The 21,054-nt window shown below is 38.5% G+C and overlaps 2 protein-coding genes across 3 annotated transcripts; one reads left to right on the forward strand and one right to left on the reverse strand.

The window, feature by feature from the left end:
* Positions 1 to 7,197, reverse strand: LOC138603113 (actin-related protein 2/3 complex subunit 1A-A). Of its 2 annotated transcripts, none has more exons than XM_069674787.1 (10): positions 7,077 to 7,197; positions 6,176 to 6,332; positions 5,448 to 5,552; positions 4,818 to 5,040; positions 4,449 to 4,556; positions 3,329 to 3,535; positions 2,952 to 3,027; positions 2,204 to 2,394; positions 704 to 794; positions 1 to 182 (listed from the first exon to the last, which is right to left on the reverse strand). In XM_069674787.1, exons 2-10 carry the CDS (start codon positions 6,237 to 6,239, stop codon positions 177 to 179), a joined length of 1,071 nt encoding a protein of 356 aa, XP_069530888.1. In that variant the 5' UTR covers positions 6,240 to 6,332; positions 7,077 to 7,197; the 3' UTR covers positions 1 to 176. The 2 variants fall into 2 exon arrangements, with proteins under 2 accessions (XP_069530888.1, XP_069530887.1); XM_069674786.1 differs by having other exon boundaries at positions 6,176 to 6,337.
* A 730-nt stretch (positions 7,198 to 7,927) lies between these two features.
* Positions 7,928 to 20,319, forward strand: prkar1aa (protein kinase, cAMP-dependent, regulatory, type I, alpha (tissue specific extinguisher 1) a). The gene is made up of 11 exons (XM_069674703.1): positions 7,928 to 7,982; positions 9,611 to 9,798; positions 10,416 to 10,583; positions 13,579 to 13,670; positions 13,756 to 13,817; positions 13,905 to 13,951; positions 14,551 to 14,709; positions 14,896 to 14,956; positions 15,088 to 15,209; positions 17,202 to 17,283; positions 17,570 to 20,319. The coding sequence occupies exons 1-11, from the start codon at positions 7,976 to 7,978 to the stop codon at positions 17,740 to 17,742; spliced, it is 1,161 nt and encodes a 386-aa protein (XP_069530804.1). The 5' UTR covers positions 7,928 to 7,975; the 3' UTR covers positions 17,743 to 20,319.
* The last annotated feature ends 735 nt before the right edge of the window (positions 20,320 to 21,054 follow it).

Below are 21,054 nucleotides of genomic sequence, written 5' to 3' on the forward strand. Positions count from 1 at the left end.
TCTGAAGAATAGTAGTTTTATTGACAAATATCACAAAGCACAGGTGCAGACATTGTTTTCCAGTTACTTAAAAGTACACAAAAAGCTCCATCTTTATGCACACTTTATATTCCACAGAGCAGTGGTTGATGTGTTGTTTGGTCATGTCTGTAACACCTCTGACAGCCTGTGGTTTCTCAATGCTGAACAACAAGAGAACAAAAAGGTTACAATTGATCCTACACAGTTGTCCTGACATGGTGTTTAGATAGAACATAGCAGATTATGTAACAACATGTTTGCATTGCAGCTGATAGCTGATACAGGTTGCACTGCAGACATTGCATTTATTTAGTGCATCCTTCATAATATCATTATAAAAAAGTATTTAGTTAGAAAAACATTGTAAATGAGGAACACCGAAGCTTCCTATGCTTCTGCTCTGGCATCGCTCTATGTACAATGATGCAGCTAAAAACAGAAGTTCATAGATTTGACTGAGTTAGTCAACTTGGGTTCTTCTGGACTGATGTGTAAAATTGGCCATCTATTAATGTGAGCATTTGCAGAATGTCTATACCCTCAATCAAAATACCACAAAGAGTCTATGTCTAAGATGATTGATTAAAATCCAATTAAGTTCTTAACCTTGAAGTGAAGTAAATAAATAACAGCTCACTTTTCTATAGAAGTCACGTCTCTCACATTAGTAATACACATGTACCTTAAAATCCCAGATCACCATGGCTCCATCCAGACCCACACTGCTGTATTTCTCCACCTTGGCTAACTCCCCAGATACAACACACAGCTGCCTGCAGGACACAACACATGCATTTAAGGCTTACAAAATCTGTACTGTAGATGTGTTATATTGCCCATGTCCTATTATACTATACATGTTAATTATTGAATACAAAAACTATGAAAGAGTTGTAGTGTGACTCTAGAGATATAAACAGATGTTCATGAAGCGGCAACCTCCAGGGCTAAGAAATATGGAAATGCCTAAAAAAGCAGTTCCCTCAGCAGTGGCCTTTTGAGGCTGGATCCAAAAGCAACTTAATCCCCATCAGCTCCATATTAAAATGCTCTACTTTATAGTCAAAATAAACATATTAACAGTATGATACATCAAAACAGTTTTGGTCACTCTATATTTAGTTTTATATTCATGAAAACTGTACTGGGGAGTTTTTTTTTTATAACTTACCTGTTTAAATTATACTCAAGGCTTTAGAATTGCAGTCAACAAACCACAGGGTGACATCACGGTGGCTACGGCCAATATTTTTTTACAGTGTTTGTTGTGTAAGTATTACACAACACAACACAATCAAATGATTCAAATATGGCTACTGAAGGGAGTCTTTTGCAATTGTGATTACGTTAAGGCAGTATGGTAACTGATGTTCTCCTATGAAAAAAGTGATGCATACAGCTTTAACATTAGATACTTCAGGTCTGTGGTATTGTTGTAAAGTTGATCTGTTGTAAAGTTTCCCATAAATGTCTTTAAAATGAAGAAACCTGAGAGCTCCTGGATTTTTGTCAATGTAAAAGGTAAACAGAGGGCACAAACCTTCTACCAGGCAACAAACTTGTTTTTTAAATATTCCGTTTGCATGTAAATGCAGTCTAGATTTCCATCAAACATCAGACAACGACACACACTTGATAGACAATAACGCTGACAGAATTTTTAAGAATTCCCAGGATATGCCTTCTAAATTTGGTTACAAAAACATGCATTCAAGATTTATGGACATATGTCAAAAAAACATTTCTACAAAAAAACAAAAACAAAAACAAGTTGGGTAAACTGCACAGCAAGTTAGGAAACAAAATTTAAAAACCTGTGGCTCACCAGATTATGTTGTATCAAATTTGGGAAAGATTTGATGAAATTTGTAACACAAGTGCCGATGTCACTTATGCTGTTAAACTGAATGGTTCTAGAGCAAAATACCAAACCACGAAGTGAACACAAGGTGGGGAGGTTGGATCCAAATCCACCTCAAAAAGGTTGTGTATGTAGTCCATGGCCGATATTTTCACAATGACAGCAAAAGTACTTAAAGAACTGAGCCTTTCAGTTCATGGACTTCACCTCTACACCACCAAGTTGCATAAACCTTTCTTTTTTCCCCCTACAATCTGTTGACAAATCTTTAAATGAGCCTGCTACAAGTAGGATTTTGAATGGTATAGCAATGGCCCTTACGTGATGCTATTCTGGTGAAGGGTGTCGAGCTCACTGCTGTCCTCCTCAGTGGCCTTCTTGTCCAGGTTGCGGAAGTGTTGCATGGCTGACATGCTGCCCTTTGAGGTCTGCTTGGGGATGTCTAGCTTCTTCACGAACTCCAGAGCACCTGGACCCTTATAGGTGAACTGGAAGGGGCAACAGTCATGGCCCTGACAGAGAAAGAGATTAAGCATGAGAACAACGAACGATATAAATATTTAAACTAAGTGTGAATCTATGCCGTTTAAGTTGTACAAATTGACAACCTCAACTAAGAGCTGTGTTCAAAGGAATGCTTTACACTTAAATAAGAGACAAAAGGGAGGATTGAGTCAAGAAGGACATATGACACACATGAGCATAAAAGGCAATCGTATGGGTAAATTACTGCCTTTTGAGATATTCTCTCCTTAAAAACATTATTTAATCATAATAAGATTGTGTAAAGTTACAAGCTAATAAACCCAGGGATGACGATGATGAACGTGGATATTAAGTCGTGCAAATGTTTGTTGGACCAAACAGGGATAAGTTGTTAAAAGACATTGTATTCAGAGCACTACAGGGCTCACATTGATCTATAGTTGATATAAAAACATTGATATTTGCAGGTCTACACAAGTAATTTGAATACTTGAATTAGTAGTTAACAAAGTCTTGCTTTTAAGATCCAAACTTTTTCTTAGAGTTGCTGGACACACGCAGACAGACATCAGGGGGTAGTTACCGCTGCAACAATCTCAGTAGGGTTGACATAGAGCACACTCAGCAGTGGAAGATGTTCAGTGATCAGCTGGGTTACTCTGGGTGGACAGAGGTTAGAAAGAAAAGTGATGGTAATACAATGTTAAACTCACTAGAACACGTGAAAAAAAAGAACACAGCTTAAAAGGAGGGCTGTGTGTGTCCATATCCAACCTTTCTTTGCCATTAGGATTGCATATATCTTTTTTTATTTTGTCTTTAAGATTAGTTTTTTGGAATATAAAGACAATTTCACCAACATATGACAAAAAGTTTTTCTTAAAGAAAATAGCTGAAGGGAAAACATAATTTCCATTTTAGCTGACTTTTAATACTGATCTGTTTGGTAGCAGTACTCACTCCTTCCCCTGGGCAGCATCAGCTACAGCAACGCTGCTGTTGTGAGCCACCCAGGCCAGCTGGTCACCACTGGGGGAGAAGGAGACGCTGTGCACCCAGCCTCCACAGTCTTTATGCTCCAGCAGCACCTCCGCAAAAGGCATTTTGGCCCCCCAGGCAGTGGGTCCAGGCTTGTCCTCAATGTCCTTGATGTAGGCGGAGAAAACCCTGAGAAGCACAGCATGGAGATCTCTTATAGTTTCTTAGCTATGGATACAGCATTTAGTTGCTCATTATGCAGTTGGGCTAGCTGCTAAGACTGATGTTGTTTGATAAGTAATTCAACTACTTCACAGCAGATTAATTCACATTTTTTGTTCAAGGAAGTATTTCAAACAGCAGTTCAACATATGTAGGATGGAGTCAACATGCCAATCAGTGTAACAGTATAGTTCAAACCTGTTTTTAATAAGAACACACAGTGGAATGAGATATAACAGGCTTTGGATACATGCACTATACTAGTTGGCAGGACATGTTCATTGTCTGCTCTCTGCACAAACCTATACTTACGTAAGAACATTAAAATGTAATCCCTGATTATATTATACCAATTGATGGCACTCCAAAAACCCATTACATCCTACTTCACACTGAAAACAAGAGCCATGTTCAAAGAGTGAGATTGCGAATACAAGTGGGTTGAGATTGCCTCCAGGGTGCCTTTCTATTGCATTTTTCCGTGCACCTACAACTACCGGGAGACCCTGGGGTAGACCCAGAGAACGTTGCTCAGGAGAGAGAAGTCTGGACTTACTTGCTTAGCCTGCTGCTACAGCAACCTGGCCTTGGATAATCGAAAGAACGTAAATGGATGGATGGATTGTTACAAAAGCGCGAGTTACTATATTAAACCTGTTGGTAATTATTAACACATTCTACAAATGGAGGATTGAAAAACACAATGGCTTTTTCCCTTACTTATACAATTGCTCTTCTCCTGGGAATTCAAATGCTAACTTTCTTAATTGACAATTGAGAATTAGGCACATCTCCAAAGTTTCCTTTTCTATCTGTTTGTAAAACCAAGACTCCCATCCGCTTCCCCTCCTCTACATCACAGTTTTACTAGTTTTCTCACCTGCAATTGAAGTCTGCAGATCCAGCCGCCAGTAGGATATTGTTGGGATGCCAGTCCAGGCTCAGGACTGTGGAACGAACAGACTTCTTGATGTGCTTACTCAGCCACCTGAAAGGAAGGGAGAATGGTTAAAAGCTGTATTTGACTTTGCCCAACTAATTTAATAACAATCTGCGTATCAGGTTAGAGTGAGGAGGCATTTTGTGTCAAGAGTGTTTGGTTTAACTTTTTAATGTAACGTCTTGACATGTTCACAGAAATCGTCATCCTATCACTCAAAAGTTGGAGGTTAAAATTCTTGGCATTTAAAACCAGTATGAGTTTAAGTCTTAAACTGGAATAGTTTAGACTTGATCGCTTATTGCTCACCAGTCATTCTCCTTCTCAAAGTAGCAGACAGAGATGAGCCGAGCTCCACTTCCCAAGGCAAACTTATTCTCCAGTGGTGACCACTTTACACAGCTGGCTGCACGGTTGATGCGCACCAGGACCAGGGTGGGCTTCCACACGCCATCCTTTAAGGTCCACACGTAGGCGTTACGGTCCGAGGCACATGTCACTATACGGTTGGACTCTGGGGCCCAATCAATGCCTGTGGAAGTTATTGTAAAGCTATAATCAAGTGTCAAAGGAACAATAAATGATGCAATGTTTACAACTAGAGAATATTTTGCTGTCAAGTAATATATTTAACTTGAGTTGTTACCACTTCCACTGATGCAAACGTTTGTTGAGTTTTTTGAGTTTTACAGTATACAGTACAAATAAAGTACATGTACACGTTATATAGTTTATAGTAAAACTATATCTATCTTGATACTTTGGTTTTGAAACGATGGTCACCAAACTGATGGGTGATGTAACGGTGGTTACGGGCCATGGTAAAGAATGTGAGACATTGTTTATATATCTCTTATTTTCTCATTTGATTTTAAGTTTTTCGGCAGGATACATCCCACCTCCACTTCAGCCACTATTGTCTTATATAAGTTTCAGTACCTGTGATTCGTCCACTGTGCTCAGTCAGCTCATGGATCTTGACCCACTCTTTGCCTTTCTTCTCGTAGACGTTCACCACATTGTTGTTGGGACTCACTGCAATCTCTGTAGAGAAATCATGCATACAATCATTTCAGTTGGTGTGAATCAAAAGATTGGAAAGACTCATTACAGTCCCAGTCTGTGAATTTCATGTATTGATTACAGAAAAAAACACAAGAAAATGTTGAAAATTTAACAAGTGCATCCGAATAAATTACCAATCTATTAGTATGACCTGTCTCATGTTTAGAAATCTTTTCATGCACCAAAGTCTACCATCCAACTCAAAGACTGCTGACGGTGATCATAGGGTAATTCCTGCAAGAAATATAGTAATGACTTATGTGAAGTACTTAAAACAAGTCAGTGGCATGCAAACAATAAGAGCTGTAGACATCCTGCAACTGAAGTGTAGTCCCATGATGAGGCAATGCACTTTGACTCCATTTCCTGTATTGATAATCAGATTCCCTACTGTTTTCCAGGCAGCTCTAATGCATTAGAGGAGGAAGAAAATGTATCTGCATTCTGCTATACAAGTGTAGTCCCAGCCTGTATCGAACCAAAATGCTATGGAGAAAGAATACAGGATTGTGATGCATTCATACCTGCACACAAGTGTACATAAATAAGTGTTATTCTATAAGGAAATAGAGCTAGGTGATTATGCTTGCTGTTTTACTTACGGGTCCTATCTTTGTTCCAGGCGTGGCAGGAGAGAGGCTCCAGGCCAAAACTGTAGAGCGACATGCCTGAACAGAGGCTGGCAAGGCTGCTGGAATGTGGCTGTTGTCACGGCTGATCTGCAGATGTGCTGCTGTAGGTCTCAGGATGAGATCGGGGCTATGCTATGTAGAGAAACATCATTTTTTAACACAACAAGCTAGTTTTTTGGATTTGGGTTAAAAGATTAAAAGGACAATGAAGTTAGTGGTGTTAGACATTCTTAATTCATCTTATAAAATTCTTTACTAGGTCGACCTCACACCAGATTGCATTACTTAATGTGATGAATTCTTGGAATTTTTGTCTGACGAAAGTGTGCAGACAGAGTATGTTGGGATGAGTTGACTGTCTGTAACAATCCCACTTATTGTTAACTACATGAGTAAGAACTGTAAGATAAGAGCACACCTTTATCAGGTGTGGTGCCACTGCACAAACATGCTTTAACTGTTATGTCAGTATTTTTTTCTTCACCTAATGAGAACCTGTTCCTTATCTTGGATTTTATTATAAAGGTGTCAGTTTGTTATACATTATCATGATACAGTATGGCAGTGAAGAATTTACTTCCCAACAGTTGGGACGGTTTTGAGCCCAAAAGGGAACTACCTTCAGAATGTAGAAGTAGCCCCAAGTATAACTTTAGTTGTTGTATTTATTTACTCTTAAACAAAAGAAAGCAAAAAGAATAATGAAGGGGCAAATTACATTAGATGGATAAGAATGTCTGTGATAGAATGATACTGTCCCTAATGGCTGTAAGGACCAGATGTAAAGCATAAACCAGTTTTACCAGTAACTGCAAATTGGGAAAGCTGACTAGATATATAAAAAACAAGGACAGCTGAGATCAGTGCTTACCTTTGCTGTATATTTGTGGTCAGGTTGAGTTTGAGGTTGTGGTGAGGTGCAGGGCTGTATCCGTGGACTCTGGGCAGTCGACACGAATGGAGCTGTGCAGTCTGACTGGGTAAAGGAAGTGACTCTGGTATTACTGAAATGAGAGAAAGAAAGGTGGGTGTGTCTGCTAAGTGCTGTTGGGCAAGAGTCTCCTCAAGAGCAAGTTTGTTGTGATTAACCAGATCTCTTATTGGCTATTACCATGAGGTCAGCAACCACCAATGTAAATGCTAATACACACAAACAACAATCAGGCAGAAATACCTACACGTGTTTTAATGGCTTAGGAGACCATGTCAGCTGCTCTGACTGGCCAGGTCGGCCTCCAAGACAGTGGTGGGGTAAGTACCTCTACTTTCAGTGAATTATTTTAATAATATAAAAGAGAGTGTGGTCTTAAGCTTCTCTTTTTGTGTGTGTCTTGAGATAACTTTGGTTATGATTTGGCGCTATATAAAAAAAAATGTATTGATTAATTCATTATCCACTGTATTTTGGCTACAAATCTTAGCGTTGTAAGATAATTTTAGTAATAGTGCAAGATTTGTAATTAAACTGTCAGTTGGATAATCAATGAATTGTTTTTTGGTATTATACATCACAAAAAGACAAAGTTAGAAATACTCATGTAATTTTCCAAAGCAAAGGTAAACGACCACTGGATTGGAAGAAATTGCACTAATGCAACTCCATAGATGCGAACTGATGTAAAACCTCCAAGGAGAAGAAAAAGAAGCAAACAGGAAGGTACTTTGTCCTGTATGCTATTTTTAAGGAGATAGCTTTACTGTGAAAGAATCCAGGCGGAAGTGGTTGTTATCTACTATCAAGAAGAAAAACAAGCAAGCCCCCGTCATTTCATGATTGGTAGGGATTTTCGTGTACTTTACAGAATGAATACTTATTTGTCTCGCATTAAAGGACATAATTGACCGAAGGTTGTCACGCCCTTTATCTGACAAGTTAGGTTTTTGATCTTGTTTTCATGCGGGACTGTGGATGGCTAATAGCTAGCTCGCTAGTTCGCTCGCCATGGCTAATCATGAGAAATGTTCAGGTTCAGTATTAGTAACTTTTAATTATCATAGCATATGCTGACGCTTCATTTACAGCTTATAAGCCAGTAGCGTTTGCTAGGTACCGTGTTAACTTTTATGTTAAAATTGCACAGAAACAAAACGTTAGCCAGTCAGACATCACACAGAATTTTCAGCAACTTACACTTCGTTTCCATTTTAAGTCAACTCGACAAATATACATACAACTTGTATGGAAAACTTGCAGAGCGAATGCTTTACACACCTAACTGATGTGAATGGGAAAGTGTGTTTGACAGTCTAGGTTAAGTCCTGACGCTGTCTGAAACAGCATTGAAATTGTGGCAAACCTCAATTTTATTTGTCTAAATGCTGTGGCCTTTGATCAGGTCTTTGTCCAATGTGGTCAAGGTGTGAACATAACGTGAGTGAAATTATTAAAGATATACAAATCTCGAACTGTGTTGTAAATCCAGTGCAGATTTGACCAGTATTCCTTTTTAGTGTATTTGTTTTGTATGTGTATGTTCCTTTGTGCATATTCCCATCAAGTGCATGTGATTAACAATATAAAAATAACAAATATCCAGTGATGTACAAACTGTGGACTTGGGTCACTGGTTGTCTGGGGTCCAAGCATTACCTACTTCTCTAGGATCTAACCTTTTTTTTATTTTTAAGTTGGCATGCGTTGCCATATAAATTTGTTTCGATACAGACTTAAATAACAGTGATGTAATGGTACACAAAATTCACGGTTTACTATGTACTGTGGTTCTGCATGTTTTTGATACAGCAGGTAAAAGTAATGTTAACATTCAACATTGTCTTTGTGGACACACTTCTTACTGACAAAGTTACAGCACTCAAATACTGGCATATTTTCAATTATGAAAAATAGTTTGAAAGATAAATACAATGTCAGTAATGCGCAACAGAATATAAAATACCTTTGTGGGGGCACAACGTGGCAGGGCTCAAGTACTTTGACCATATACTTAAATCCTGTATTGTCTACCACAGAGAAATCCTTAACACAGTTAACAAGTGTTCATGCCCCTTTTTTTTTTCTAGTTGCGCTTATCGACACATACATGCAATGCCATCATAGATGACATATTTGTAGTTTTTCCACAGCCATACTCAACTTCAGTTAAACAACCTCATCATAAAGTTTGACACCATAATTTTTTGGTGTTACTAACTGGGAAACCATAATTTTTCAATGCAGTTGATCTAAATGTTGGATCCTCTATTTCTGGTTTCTCATTGGTGTTATTTGGAGTAGGGACACTATATGAGTTTGGCTAGCCTCTTCATACTTAGCATCCTATTTGTAATCTTACAGTGGTAAACCCCCAAGTTCTAAGATAATTCGACTACAATAGCATATCAATTTAAAATGGCAGGGGACAACTTCCTAATATTTCAGTCTCTTTCCCTCTCATCTCCTTCCAGGTCACAAGATAAAAATGGCATCAGCCAGTACGAGCAGTGAGGAGGAGCGTAGCCTTCAAGTGTGTGAGCAGTATGTCCAGAAGCACAATGTCCAGCAGCTGCTCAAGGACTGCATCATCCAGCTATGCACAGCCCGGCCAGAGCGGCCCATGGCCTTCCTCAGGGATTACTTTGACAGACTTGAAAAGGTGGGTGCTGACAAATGAGCAGTATTTCACCATCTGCAACTTGCAAATTGCTCTTTAACACTGTCCAAATTTATATATCTATAGTCAGAGACATTGTATTTCCAATATCAGGTCAGCCATGAGTGGAATATCTTCCTTCTTACCTCCCTTCAACTAGTTTATCCTGTCTCTTAGGCATTTAAGTAAGCTAGGCTGTTGGAGTCAAACTCCAAGGTCAGTTATGCATCTCTGCCACTATCACTACCTATATGAAATAATATGAAGCTAGCGTGGTCCAGTTTTGGTCAGATATAATTAGCTCCTATGCCAGGAACCAAATTTAAGTCATTTTTAAATGTTCATCGATAAATGCAGCTAGCGATCTTCCATCAGCCATAATCTGTGTCATCTGTCAATAAAATGTATTCATCCTTTTACTGGTCTTTGGGAAAAATCTTCCAACCTAATGTTTATGGCAGTGTTACCTTAAGTTTGAGTGCTCAAAACTGTACTCATCATCTAATTCTGACTGACACTGAGCTAGAGATGCTTTGCTAAAGCAACAGTACAAACACATTATTAGCGATCTTTCATTATTGCTCAGTCTAAAACTTTTTTGTGTACCTTTTTCACCGTAGGAGGAGGCCCAGCAGATGGCTTTGCAGCAGAGGTCTAGATTACGGTCAGACTCCCGTGAGGACGAAGTTTCTCCACCCATAAATCCTGTGGTGAGGGGTCGGAGCCGGAGAGGAGCCATCAGTGCTGAGGTTTACAATGAGGAAGATGCTGCGTCTTATGTCCGAAAGGTCAGTGGTGATTAGTTTGTTTTTATTCACACACCTTCATAAGGTCCCATATTGTATTGTTTATTTGAAGATTGAATATCCATACGAAAATATGTGATTTTAAGTTCTTAAAATGATCTCAATATTGTTTTACATCTCCTCTGTCACGCCCCTTTTTGGAAAGCAAAAATAGAGCACTTTGATTTGATCTGTAGCGTGTTCGAAAAGCCTGCATTGTATTGTCCTGAATACAGAAGCAGTCAGTGATGAAATTAGTCAAACAATCACATTTGAACAAAATGGACTGTACTTATATAGCGCTATTCTAGTCTTCTGACCACTCAAAGCTGCTTTGACACTACACTCTGTCAGTGATCGAACCCCTAACCTTCCGATTGAGAGACGACCAGCTCTACCACTGAGCTACAGCCGCCCAGTAGAGAGCAAGGTGAGATCTTTCCCTAGTTGACTGATGCGGTTGGTGTTATTATACAGAATAAAAAGAAAAATGCTTAAATGTCCCACAAATATACTTGACATAATAATACCCAGGTACAGTCTATGTTTGCCATACACTGCACGGGAAACTCAATTTCTACACTGAAGCTGCACAAATCCATATTTTTATACTATCTACTGATACACTTTGTAATGTTTAGGGGGTTGTTGGTATTCATGAACCAACAGAGAACTCTTTTCTACTCTGCAGTGACCCTCACCTCTACAAAATATTTTAGCTTATTTCAGCAACTTCTTTTGGTTATCTGGCTTGAAAAACTCTGCTCTCATCAGCATGTTTCCAGCAGCAGCAGCAGGCAACTATTTTCAGTGAATATTTCTGAGCCCACTTCAACTACCTGCTCAGCACCAAACTGCAGGCAGACACGCATAGAGAGGTAAAATAATAATAAACAACATATTTTCCAATTTTGTATTCACAAATAATTTTCCTTACCTCATCAAATCTTATTGAAGGTCAGGAAAACTTCCTACTAAATGCAATGCAGCGCTGATCAACGTTAATGTCTGTTATTTGAAACAAACATTTTCTCATCTCAACGAGATAAACCATTGGATTTTCTCATAGAAACATACTCAGAAAGTAAACGCACTGAAATGAGGGCCGGACAATAGTTATCTTTACACATAAACTTACAACTTTAAATGTATAATAAGTAGGATTTTTCCTTGCATTTTGTCAACAGCACATTCAAACTGGGCCCTTCCTCCTGGGCTCTTCGCCACCAGAAGCTTATTCTCACTCTCTCGTGCGAGAACACGCCCACTCCGACAAGCTAACACAGGACAGCATCACAGTTACCTTTACGCTAGCATGCTAACCTGTCCTACCCGGTTTGAGGCACTTACCTGTCCCACAGAAAGAAGGCCAACTCTGCATCGCTCTTTCGCCATGTTTGCGGGTCTGAATGGGGCCCAGTTGCTAAGTTGAACCACTCCCACACTCACCTATACACTGTGATTGGCTCGGGGAACCACAACAGCGCCCCCCCCTGAAAACGTCCCGTGCGAAGCAAAACAACAGAATAGATGCAGAGGGAAGGGTCTCACAAGGGTCTGCACACACACTCACCAACACACATGTATAGAGGCCCATAAGTGATGATTTATATTATATTATATTTGTAAAAGTCTATATTTTATTTTTCTAGGAAAATCCTACTTATTATACCTTTAATAAATGTGATACTCTTAATGTTAGTTTCTTTTTCTGCTGAAATTTGTGGCGTCAGTGCCAAACACTTCTCCCACTTACATCTCTCTTTGAGATGCTTGAATGTATTAGTCATGCAGCTACTCTTTGTTACCACCGACTTTAGACCAATTTCACAGCGGACCACATCCAGGCAACTGAAAAGACTTTTATGGAAACAAACTCTTTACTTTTATTATCACTCGGCCATGTTGACATTTTACCTGTGTCAAAAGAGAACTCTGGCATTACAGTGGCTGCCCAGCACCATAATTACCCTGGTTAAAGTAAAAAAAAAACTATAATGACAAGACAGATAGGAGATGTAGGTAACATCTGTAGAGAGAACAAAACTTGGAAACCGTGTTGACAGTAAAAGAGAGAATGTTGGCTGCAATGTTGACATAAAACACACAGACATAGACAGAGGCCCAATCCCAATCTCCACCCTAAAGCCTAAGCACTCAACACTCACGGACTTAAATGGCGTCAGGCATCCAGTGCGTGAGTGCGTGAGTCCGTGAGGGTCTGAGAACTACATAAAAATGACGAATGGGACGCACTATCATGGCATCACGCGTTGCCTGGAAACCAGATGGGCCATTCAATTTAAAGTAAAAAAGCTGACCTGCAGCATGTATTTGTGTGTCTTACAGTGTTTATTTTAAGTTAAGATAAGATAAGATAAGCTTTATTTAACAAACTATCAAAAGTCAGAAAGGTATTGATATTAATCATTTGCGAAATTTAATTGTTGTCACTTACAGATAAACGTATTTGCAGTTCCCGTCACCGTCCATGCTCAAAGTATTTACATTTATTATTATTTTTTTGGTCAAACTTTATTAAACTACTTCAATGTACAAACATTTGTTTACATTTAGTGGGGGGCTGGACAATCACGTTTGTATACGTCGCCAAGTTTGCTATGAACCCTGGGTAAATCCCACAGGAAAGTCTGCAGATATGCGGACCCACGGAAAGTCCGTAATATGGCGTTGAAAAGTCCGTATCAGAGCCCTCACACACTTGCTGATCTGACAGTGGGACAGCACTAAGCACTCACGCACTTACTGGGAACGCGCCTCAAAGTCCGTGAGTCAGTGAGTGTGGAGATTGGGATTGAGCCAGACAGATGTCCTGCCACATTGTTGTGTGATAGCAGAAGAGGGTCGTAGAAGAACATAAATCCGCTATTGCCTTGTGGAATCATAGCCATATTGATTTTGATTTTAGTATATGGTACTCTCAATATTCATTGAAATACACCAGAGGATCTTAAGAGAGAATCTTTTTCCCCCCAAGGTCATCCCAAAAGACTACATGAGCATGGCTGCCCTGGCCAAAGCCATGGAGAGGAATGTGCTGTTTGCCCACTTAGATGACAATGAGAGGAGGTAATGGCACCAATCAGTTACATGCAGCAGTGGTTTAAGAATTATTTCCAAAGCAACTATAATCACCTTTTTTTTCTGCCCCCAGTGACATTTTTGACGCAATGTTTTCTATCAACTACATTGCTGGAGAAACAGTCATCCAACAAAGTGAGTTCTAATACCATTTTCTGTTGAAATTATTTTATTTTCCTTGTGTTCATTCTTTCACGGAACTCCTCACTGCTCCAATTCCAGGTGACGAGGGAGACAACTTTTATGTCATCGACCAGGGAGAGATGGATGTAAGATCTTTCTAAGCATTTTTTTCTCTGTTACTTCTGTGAAAACTTGTCTGTCTCTTAATTTACTTGACTAAATATGCTTTAGTGGGTCAGTGAAGGGAAACGTAAAGGCATGACTAACAAGACTAGAAACAAACTTGATATAGTTTGATGTCTGTGGAGTTTAATTTCAGCAGGTTCTGCTGCCCACAAGTGGACAAAAGATATATTAATGTAGCTTTAACTACTACTAGTGAACTCACTTTGTGTCCTATTTTTATCGTATATGATGTGTGATGGAAATCGTTACCAGTTAAATCATGAATAATTTTGTCAGGGTTTGTTAGATGGTTGATAGAATAATTAAATAGAAACACCTTTACATGGCGATATACACATTTAATATTTGAACTTTCAGAAACATGTGACCCAATGTGGCTGCTCTAACCTGTTAACATGCACGCTAAAATATAAAAGAAAGAGGTTCTGCCAGTTTTATGCGCATTATGGCCCAGGTGTTAGTCCTCCACCCAGACTAGCTTTGCAGCTATATTTGAAGGATGTAAAATGTGTCATTAGAAACCTAGCCAATCACAGGGTTTTTCTCTTTCTCCTTGCAGGTTTATGTGAACAATGAGTTGGTGACAGGCATTGGTGAGGGAGGCAGTTTTGGGGAACTGGCTCTGATCTATGGGACGCCTCGTGCAGCTACAGTTCGGGCAAAGTCCGACGTCAAGCTGTGGGGCATAGACCGAGACAGCTACAGGAGAATACTGATGGTAAGCTGTTCAGACCTGGAAAATACCAAACCTGACTAAGATCCTATAGTAAAAAAAGACAAAAAGAAAAAAAGAGTTGTTGTGGAAATGTTTTTGATTGGACAAACAATGTATCTGTCTTCTTACATGTAGCCTATATATAAATATAAAATGATGTATATAACTGTAACAATTCTATATTTTTAGGGGAGCACCTTGAGAAAACGAAAGATGTATGAGGAGTTCCTTAGCAAGGTGTCTATTTTAGGTGAGAAAAAAAAGCTGTTTTTATTGTGTTGACTGCCTTGACCATCTTGATTATTTTTTTTAACATTAACTGTCATTGATAAATTTATTCAGAGCAGTGAATGTGTTTACATTTGGGTTGCTCCTCAACAGAGTCTTTGGAGAAGTGGGAGCGTCTGACGGTGGCTGACGCCTTGGAGACGGTGCATTTTGAGGATGGTCAGAAGATCGTGGTGCAGGGAGAGCCTGGTGATGAGTTTTTCATCATCTTGGAGGTACACATAAACTCCTGCATGCACTATGCACACATGCACTAACCCAAAGTGCTTAGTTTAGGACATATGATTCAGTATTGCTGTGGTACTCCCTACAAGTGATACTTTCAATTTAGCCCAATACTCTTTTATAGAGATCTACATCCTTTAATTAGTGGAACATTGGTTGTTAAGCTCAGTTTTTATCTGTCAGATAAACCTGTTTGTCAGGTTAGTCCTTGGCCCTGAGTGTCAACTCCATGTCATGTACAGGTTTGTATAACCACTAGAAACCTGAAAAAGTGTTTAGGGACAAAAATATAAAAACCCTTTTCCAATTTGTGTGAGTGTTTTGAAAAAGTAATGTGAAATCGTTCTATTACTTATAAAATAATGCTGAATGGGCAGATCACACAGGTATAATGAAAGGTAAAATAGGCTCCAGTTGTATGATGTCTTGTCTGGAGTGACATTCATACGTCTTATTTTCCTGGTCAACTTGGACTGTGTTACCTATAACCTCGATAAATCTAATGATTGATTGATTATGCCGAAAACATTTTGCCATCTGATTACTCCGATGCTTGGACAGAACCACATAATTTGATAATTAAAACAGAATTAACTGTAAACTGCCGAATGTTGTGGGATTTTGCAATATGCATATGTTGTGTTTTGGTGTCAAACCAAAGATTTGCAACAAGAATTAATTGAGTAAAAGTTGCGGGGATATAAAATGACCTGTAACTGCTCTCAAGCCGCTGAGCTGAAACTTGCCGGTTTTAGAAGGTAAAATAGCTTTAACAGCCAATCAGCTTCTAGCAAAGTCAAATGGATAAGTCAGTTACAAACTACTGGTGAAAATGACATTAAAAAACTATTGAGATCTAAACGAATCGCTAAATATAGAGCAGAGCAATAATTAAAGCACTTTAATGAATCAGGAAAACAAAAGGAGGGAATGTTTTTATTTTTTAAACAATTAAAAGATTTCTGTGATAACAATATTGAATTGTTGTATTACATCAAATTCATTAATGCTTATGAAATTAAAATAGAAAACATGGAAATTGAGAAAAAATAACACAGAGTTGCACTTTTTTTGTCTTCCTTGAACCTTCAAAAACGTAAGAAATTCCCTTTTAGAATAGCTAATCAACACCCTCATAACAATGCAGCTGAAAAAAAATGTATGAATATTATTCACTAAAGACCGTTGCCTTTGTCTGTACAATAACCAGAGTAAAATGATAAAAATATGACAGGGGGATGCAGATTTTGTGTGTCACTACACCCAAAGTTGACAGTAGAAGTATAAGGATGTCAGGAGACCAAGGAAAAAAGACTGCCATCTCACTGTCCTCTATTCCATTAGCAACTCAATTTGACTGTATATTAGCAAATGCATTGATGTGTAACCATGGAGTAGAAGTGTTGCTGCGAGTACCTGTGTGTGACAAGCAGAAAGGAAGTGCTTTGTGAACCCCCCTTATGACGGCACACACATACTATCTTGAGCAGCTTTGACTTTTAGACCAGGTTTTTGTTAGTCTCTTAGGGCTTCCTCAAGATAGCAATGTGCCACCAGTACACCTAAACACACCTCACTGTAAAGAAAACACCCCTAAAGTTACAACTGATGAGCAATGACAGTTGCTGTATGGTAGGGCCCAATGAAGTGCACTTATTTACATGAGGAGTGACCTGCTTCTTTGATGTTTAAAAGGGCATCGGAAAGGAGGTAAGGCCTGTTTCTAACTGAGGTTATTAGTTTTACTAGTGTTGGGAAGGGATTGGCTTCATCAATACTTGGAGGTTAAAAATAGTTCTAATAATTGCAATATTTTGCATGGAAAAAGGGTTAATTTTAACCTTCAACTGAACTGAAACCTGCTTCTTTCTTCATCAACATAACAGCTACAGTGGATATTTTCTGAAGAACTTATATAATCAGTTAAACTTTGATGATGATTTTTTTGATGTGCAGTTAAAGATTTCTTTTTGTGGTGTTAGGGGACGGCCGCAGTACTTCAGAGGCGATCAGAGAATGAGGAGTTTGTGGAGGTCGGCAGGCTTGGACCATCAGATTACTTTGGTAAGTCAGATACACAAAAGACCCTAAAACATCTGTCATCTACAGTACAGGCAACTTATCACACGCTTTTGACTAGATAAAGGCTGACATTGTTTTAGCAGATGAGAATAAAGAGTATAGCAGCCCCTTAAGTGTATGATTCTCGTCATCAGTCCAAAAGACCTATAGGTGCATTTTGAATGGCTCATTTTCTCTTTGTGGGTTTATTTTACAATTCACGAGCAATAGCGAGGAAAGCTGTAAACTGAGTGAACTTTTTATGACTGTTTGTCTTTCCTATGCGCAGGTGAGATTGCTCTGCTGATGAACCGGCCTCGTGCTGCCACTGTCGTTGCATGCGGACCCCTCAAGTGTGTCAAACTGGACCGGCCGCGGTTCGAGCGAGTCCTGGGTCCTTGCTCTGACATCCTGAAGAGGAACATTGAGCAGTACAACAGCTTTGTTTCCCTGTCTGTCTGAGCTTGTCAGTACAGAGACCCTCCTTTCTTCTACTGCAGGTCTCACCAACTCAAATGAGCTTTATTTTCTTACTTATAGTCTTTTTCACATATGTTACCACACCTTCAAAATCCCTTCAATACACCTGTACTCCCTTTTTTTATAATTTTTTTTTTTTGTTTTTTTTTTTGTATGTACTCAAAAGGCTTGTTTTGTGTTAAGGAAAGTTTTAAGGTCAGATGATGTCACAGGTTGTCAGAGGACGTTTGCGCACGATTTGAAGGTACAGATTAAATTAGATGATAGGGTATGCATGTCTGACTTTGTGCTCGCACTTTGATCACTGGTACACTGTTACAGGAGAAAATCCTTTAGGTCATTCAAATGGTAATATTTATATCGAATACACCGATGATATTAAATAGTATTAATATTAAATAAGCAAAAAGCATTATATGTTCACAGTAAAATTTGTGTAGATGAATTAGCTGAAGTTAAAAAATTGTGGTTGAATAAATACAGGATTTAGTTTTTGCTGTATGAAGTCAGAAAGTTTGACATTGACATCACAGATGGGTAATGAGCTGGGAGCGGAGGGGGCTGCTCTTTTTTCAGGTTTAATTTGAAGACCAAACCCAATTTAATGTGATAACAGTTTCGCCATCTGTACCATGGCTTCCTCCATGAGGCAAGGCAGCAATAGCAGATGTCAATATTGAATAACTCTCTTATGCCCCTCCTGCCTTTTATGGCTCCAGACCCATTGCTACACATCTTGAAAAGATATGCCCCTATTTGCTGGGGTTAAGCTCTGTACGGAGTGAACCAAATTATTTCAGTACAGTCAAATATTCTTAACTGACTGTATTTGAAGAAGGTCACTGAAAGGTACATTACATACTCTATGTCTTATATGTGCAGGTTAAGTGTCTGCAAAAGCCACGCAATCCATTGACGAATTCAGCCCATTCAGTGTCGACAAAGATGCCCATCCATGCCCTCTTTGTGATCCTCTCATGATCCTCTGACTTTATCATTTCATTTGTGACCAAATATCTGCAAAACGACTAACATTCCCATAATCCTGAGCTGTACGTTGTGCTGATTAGCAAATTTTAAAACATTTATCTAAGATAGTAAACATCTGCTAAACAACGTCTTGTTATATGTATTTATAGTATATATTACACTGCAATGACACTGCATCATGTCACACAGTGTGACAGAAGTACCCATGCCAGCCATACAACTACAATAGGGAGGATGTTTTTAGCTGAAACGGAAATGATAAAACAAAAAACATTCTTTCTAGTTAAAGGTTTCTTTTTCTGTCACTTCCTGTCTTGTTACCCGTTACTGATTTAAAATTGTGCTTTTAATTTGAACATCACCAATTCAGCTTTTTATTTTCCATCAGTGCAGCTTATGAAGCTGCGCTTGCTGGAAAGTATCCAAGCTTGAAATAATACTGACTTTCACTTGGCTAACCTTTTTTTCCTTTTACTTTCTACCTTTTTCTTTGATAGATTTTTTTGTTTTTTATTTCTTTTTTCTTACGTGTATTTGATAACAGAATAAGTATCATTTGACCTTCGTTTTCCTTTTGCTTTTTAATTTCAATAATATTTTAGGTCAATTCTCCTCATATTGAGTTGGCAGTGTGTTACAGAATAGTATAAACACTCACTTTCCAGTTATCCCTTTAACTCTGCTGACATTTTTCGCTCGTGTTGTTTTATATACAGCTCTGTTACAGATGAATTCAGATCTTTTTTTTTGCACATTTTGTGATAAACAGAACTATTTAATCAAAAGGAAAATGTTTATATGCTATCAGGTTTACTGTATCCCATCATTTAAAGTCTTAAAATCTTTGAAGATCACACGTTCCACAGTAAATATTGAAGACATGATGCATCACAGCCAAGCTGGTGCCAAATATGACGCTGCTGACATTTTTCAGATTTCAAAGTCTTAATAGGAAACTTAAAATGAAAGTGTTATGGAGATTTGCATTAGTCAGTTGAGAGCGCTAGTCAACATGCAACTTCAAAAAATATCCAGGGTATTTCAAATTCAGGAGGAAAGTAGACAGGAAAATCTACCATAAACCTTTCATTGGAATCTAAACATTAATTAATGCTTGCAGTTTATTAGCATTTTTTTTCTTGTGATATACACCCATCATCACAGTGGGTTGTATATGATTTACAAATATTTCTTAACTCCGTAGGATTGCACCCATCTGCCATATGAACAGCATAGTGTCCTTTTGACTTGATACTGTACTTTTAATAATCAGCTGTGTGTTTTGGCTTTACTGCATTTCTTACTGAACATGTGGTCAAAGACAAATCAAGAAGAGCCAACCTTACGTGTTGTTTATTTTCAGTTACTCTATTCACTCAGACCATCAGTGTTTGTAAATCTGAAAAGCAGATTTCTGCAGCGGAACTCTCCGGAACACTGTTCTTTTCTAAAGTTTTGTGCCTTTCCTCACATTGATTGGTGTAAATGTGATTAAATGTTGAGGTGTTTTGGATTTCTCTGTAGGATGTTCCTACAGCAAGTCAAGCAATAAAGAGATCAGTGTTTTCATTGAGTCTGATTGATTGCATACCTCAACCATTTCCCATATATAAAACTATTCTTACTACCCAGCTGTGTCTGCACACATTAGATCTTGCATTTCATTTTAAAGAGGGGGTATTTCTTTCTAGAACATGCGCTTCAACTGGTAGCAGCAAGTCTAGTAGCTCTGAATTTCTCTAAATCTTTATTTTTGTTGAATTTTTTTCCTGTTTTGTCAACTACTGATGGATATTATCATTGATAAATGTTAATTTTAATATAGAAAAAAATGGTTGTTCTTGTCCAAATGGTTTTTAAAATAGGCCTAACAGAGCAATTGTCCCCAGTGTCCCCAATGTACAATTTGTGGTGATATTTTTGCTGTTTACAGTTTGTACTAATGTGATGACAACAGACAGTAGTCACACGCGCTGTTTATCAGACAGAGGAAACGTTATGTAATACACGATTTGACCAGGTCACACGCACATGCAACAGACACACACGCCTACTTATTTACTATCTTCCCACTGTACTAGTAGGTGGGATTCTTGGAATCCATTGCGGCCGCCCACCGCGCTTTCCCATTGGCTGAGATCGTCTATTAAATAAGAATGCCATGTGTACAGTTGCAGACTGCTATCATCTCCGTGACTATACTTTACTGTATCATCAAAATTAACGTTTACTTTTTACGCGAAATCATTCGATATCATTCCTTTACATATATTTTTTCCTAATATGTTCATTTGATCTTTGAAG

Source organism: Semicossyphus pulcher, unplaced genomic scaffold, assembly GCF_022749685.1.
Source record: "Semicossyphus pulcher isolate SPU_LCO1_2020_fin unplaced genomic scaffold, fSemPul1.0.p SCAF_23, whole genome shotgun sequence".
Taxonomy (NCBI): Eukaryota; Metazoa; Chordata; class Actinopteri; order Labriformes; family Labridae; genus Semicossyphus; species Semicossyphus pulcher.

What these genes read in the sequence shown, in the direction of transcription:
- LOC138603113 (XM_069674787.1), bottom strand. Translation starts at nt 6,239, where the DNA reads ATGTCGCTCTACAGTTTTGGCCTGGAGCCTCTCTCCTGCCACGCCTGG. An exon ending in CTGGAACAAAGATAGGACCC is followed by an intron (nt 5,553 to 6,175) that starts GTAAGTAAAACA and finishes ATTTCTCTACAG; the next exon opens with AGATTGCAGTGAGTCCCAAC. An exon ending in GATGCTGCCCAGGGGAAGGA is followed by an intron (nt 3,028 to 3,328) that starts GTGAGTACTGCT and finishes CTGTCCACCCAG; the next exon opens with AGTAACCCAGCTGATCACTG.
- prkar1aa (XM_069674703.1), top strand. An exon ending in CTGCGTCTTATGTCCGAAAG is followed by an intron (nt 10,584 to 13,578) that starts GTCAGTGGTGAT and finishes TTTCCCCCCAAG; the next exon opens with GTCATCCCAAAAGACTACAT. An exon ending in TAGCAAGGTGTCTATTTTAG is followed by an intron (nt 14,957 to 15,087) that starts GTGAGAAAAAAA and finishes GCTCCTCAACAG; the next exon opens with AGTCTTTGGAGAAGTGGGAG.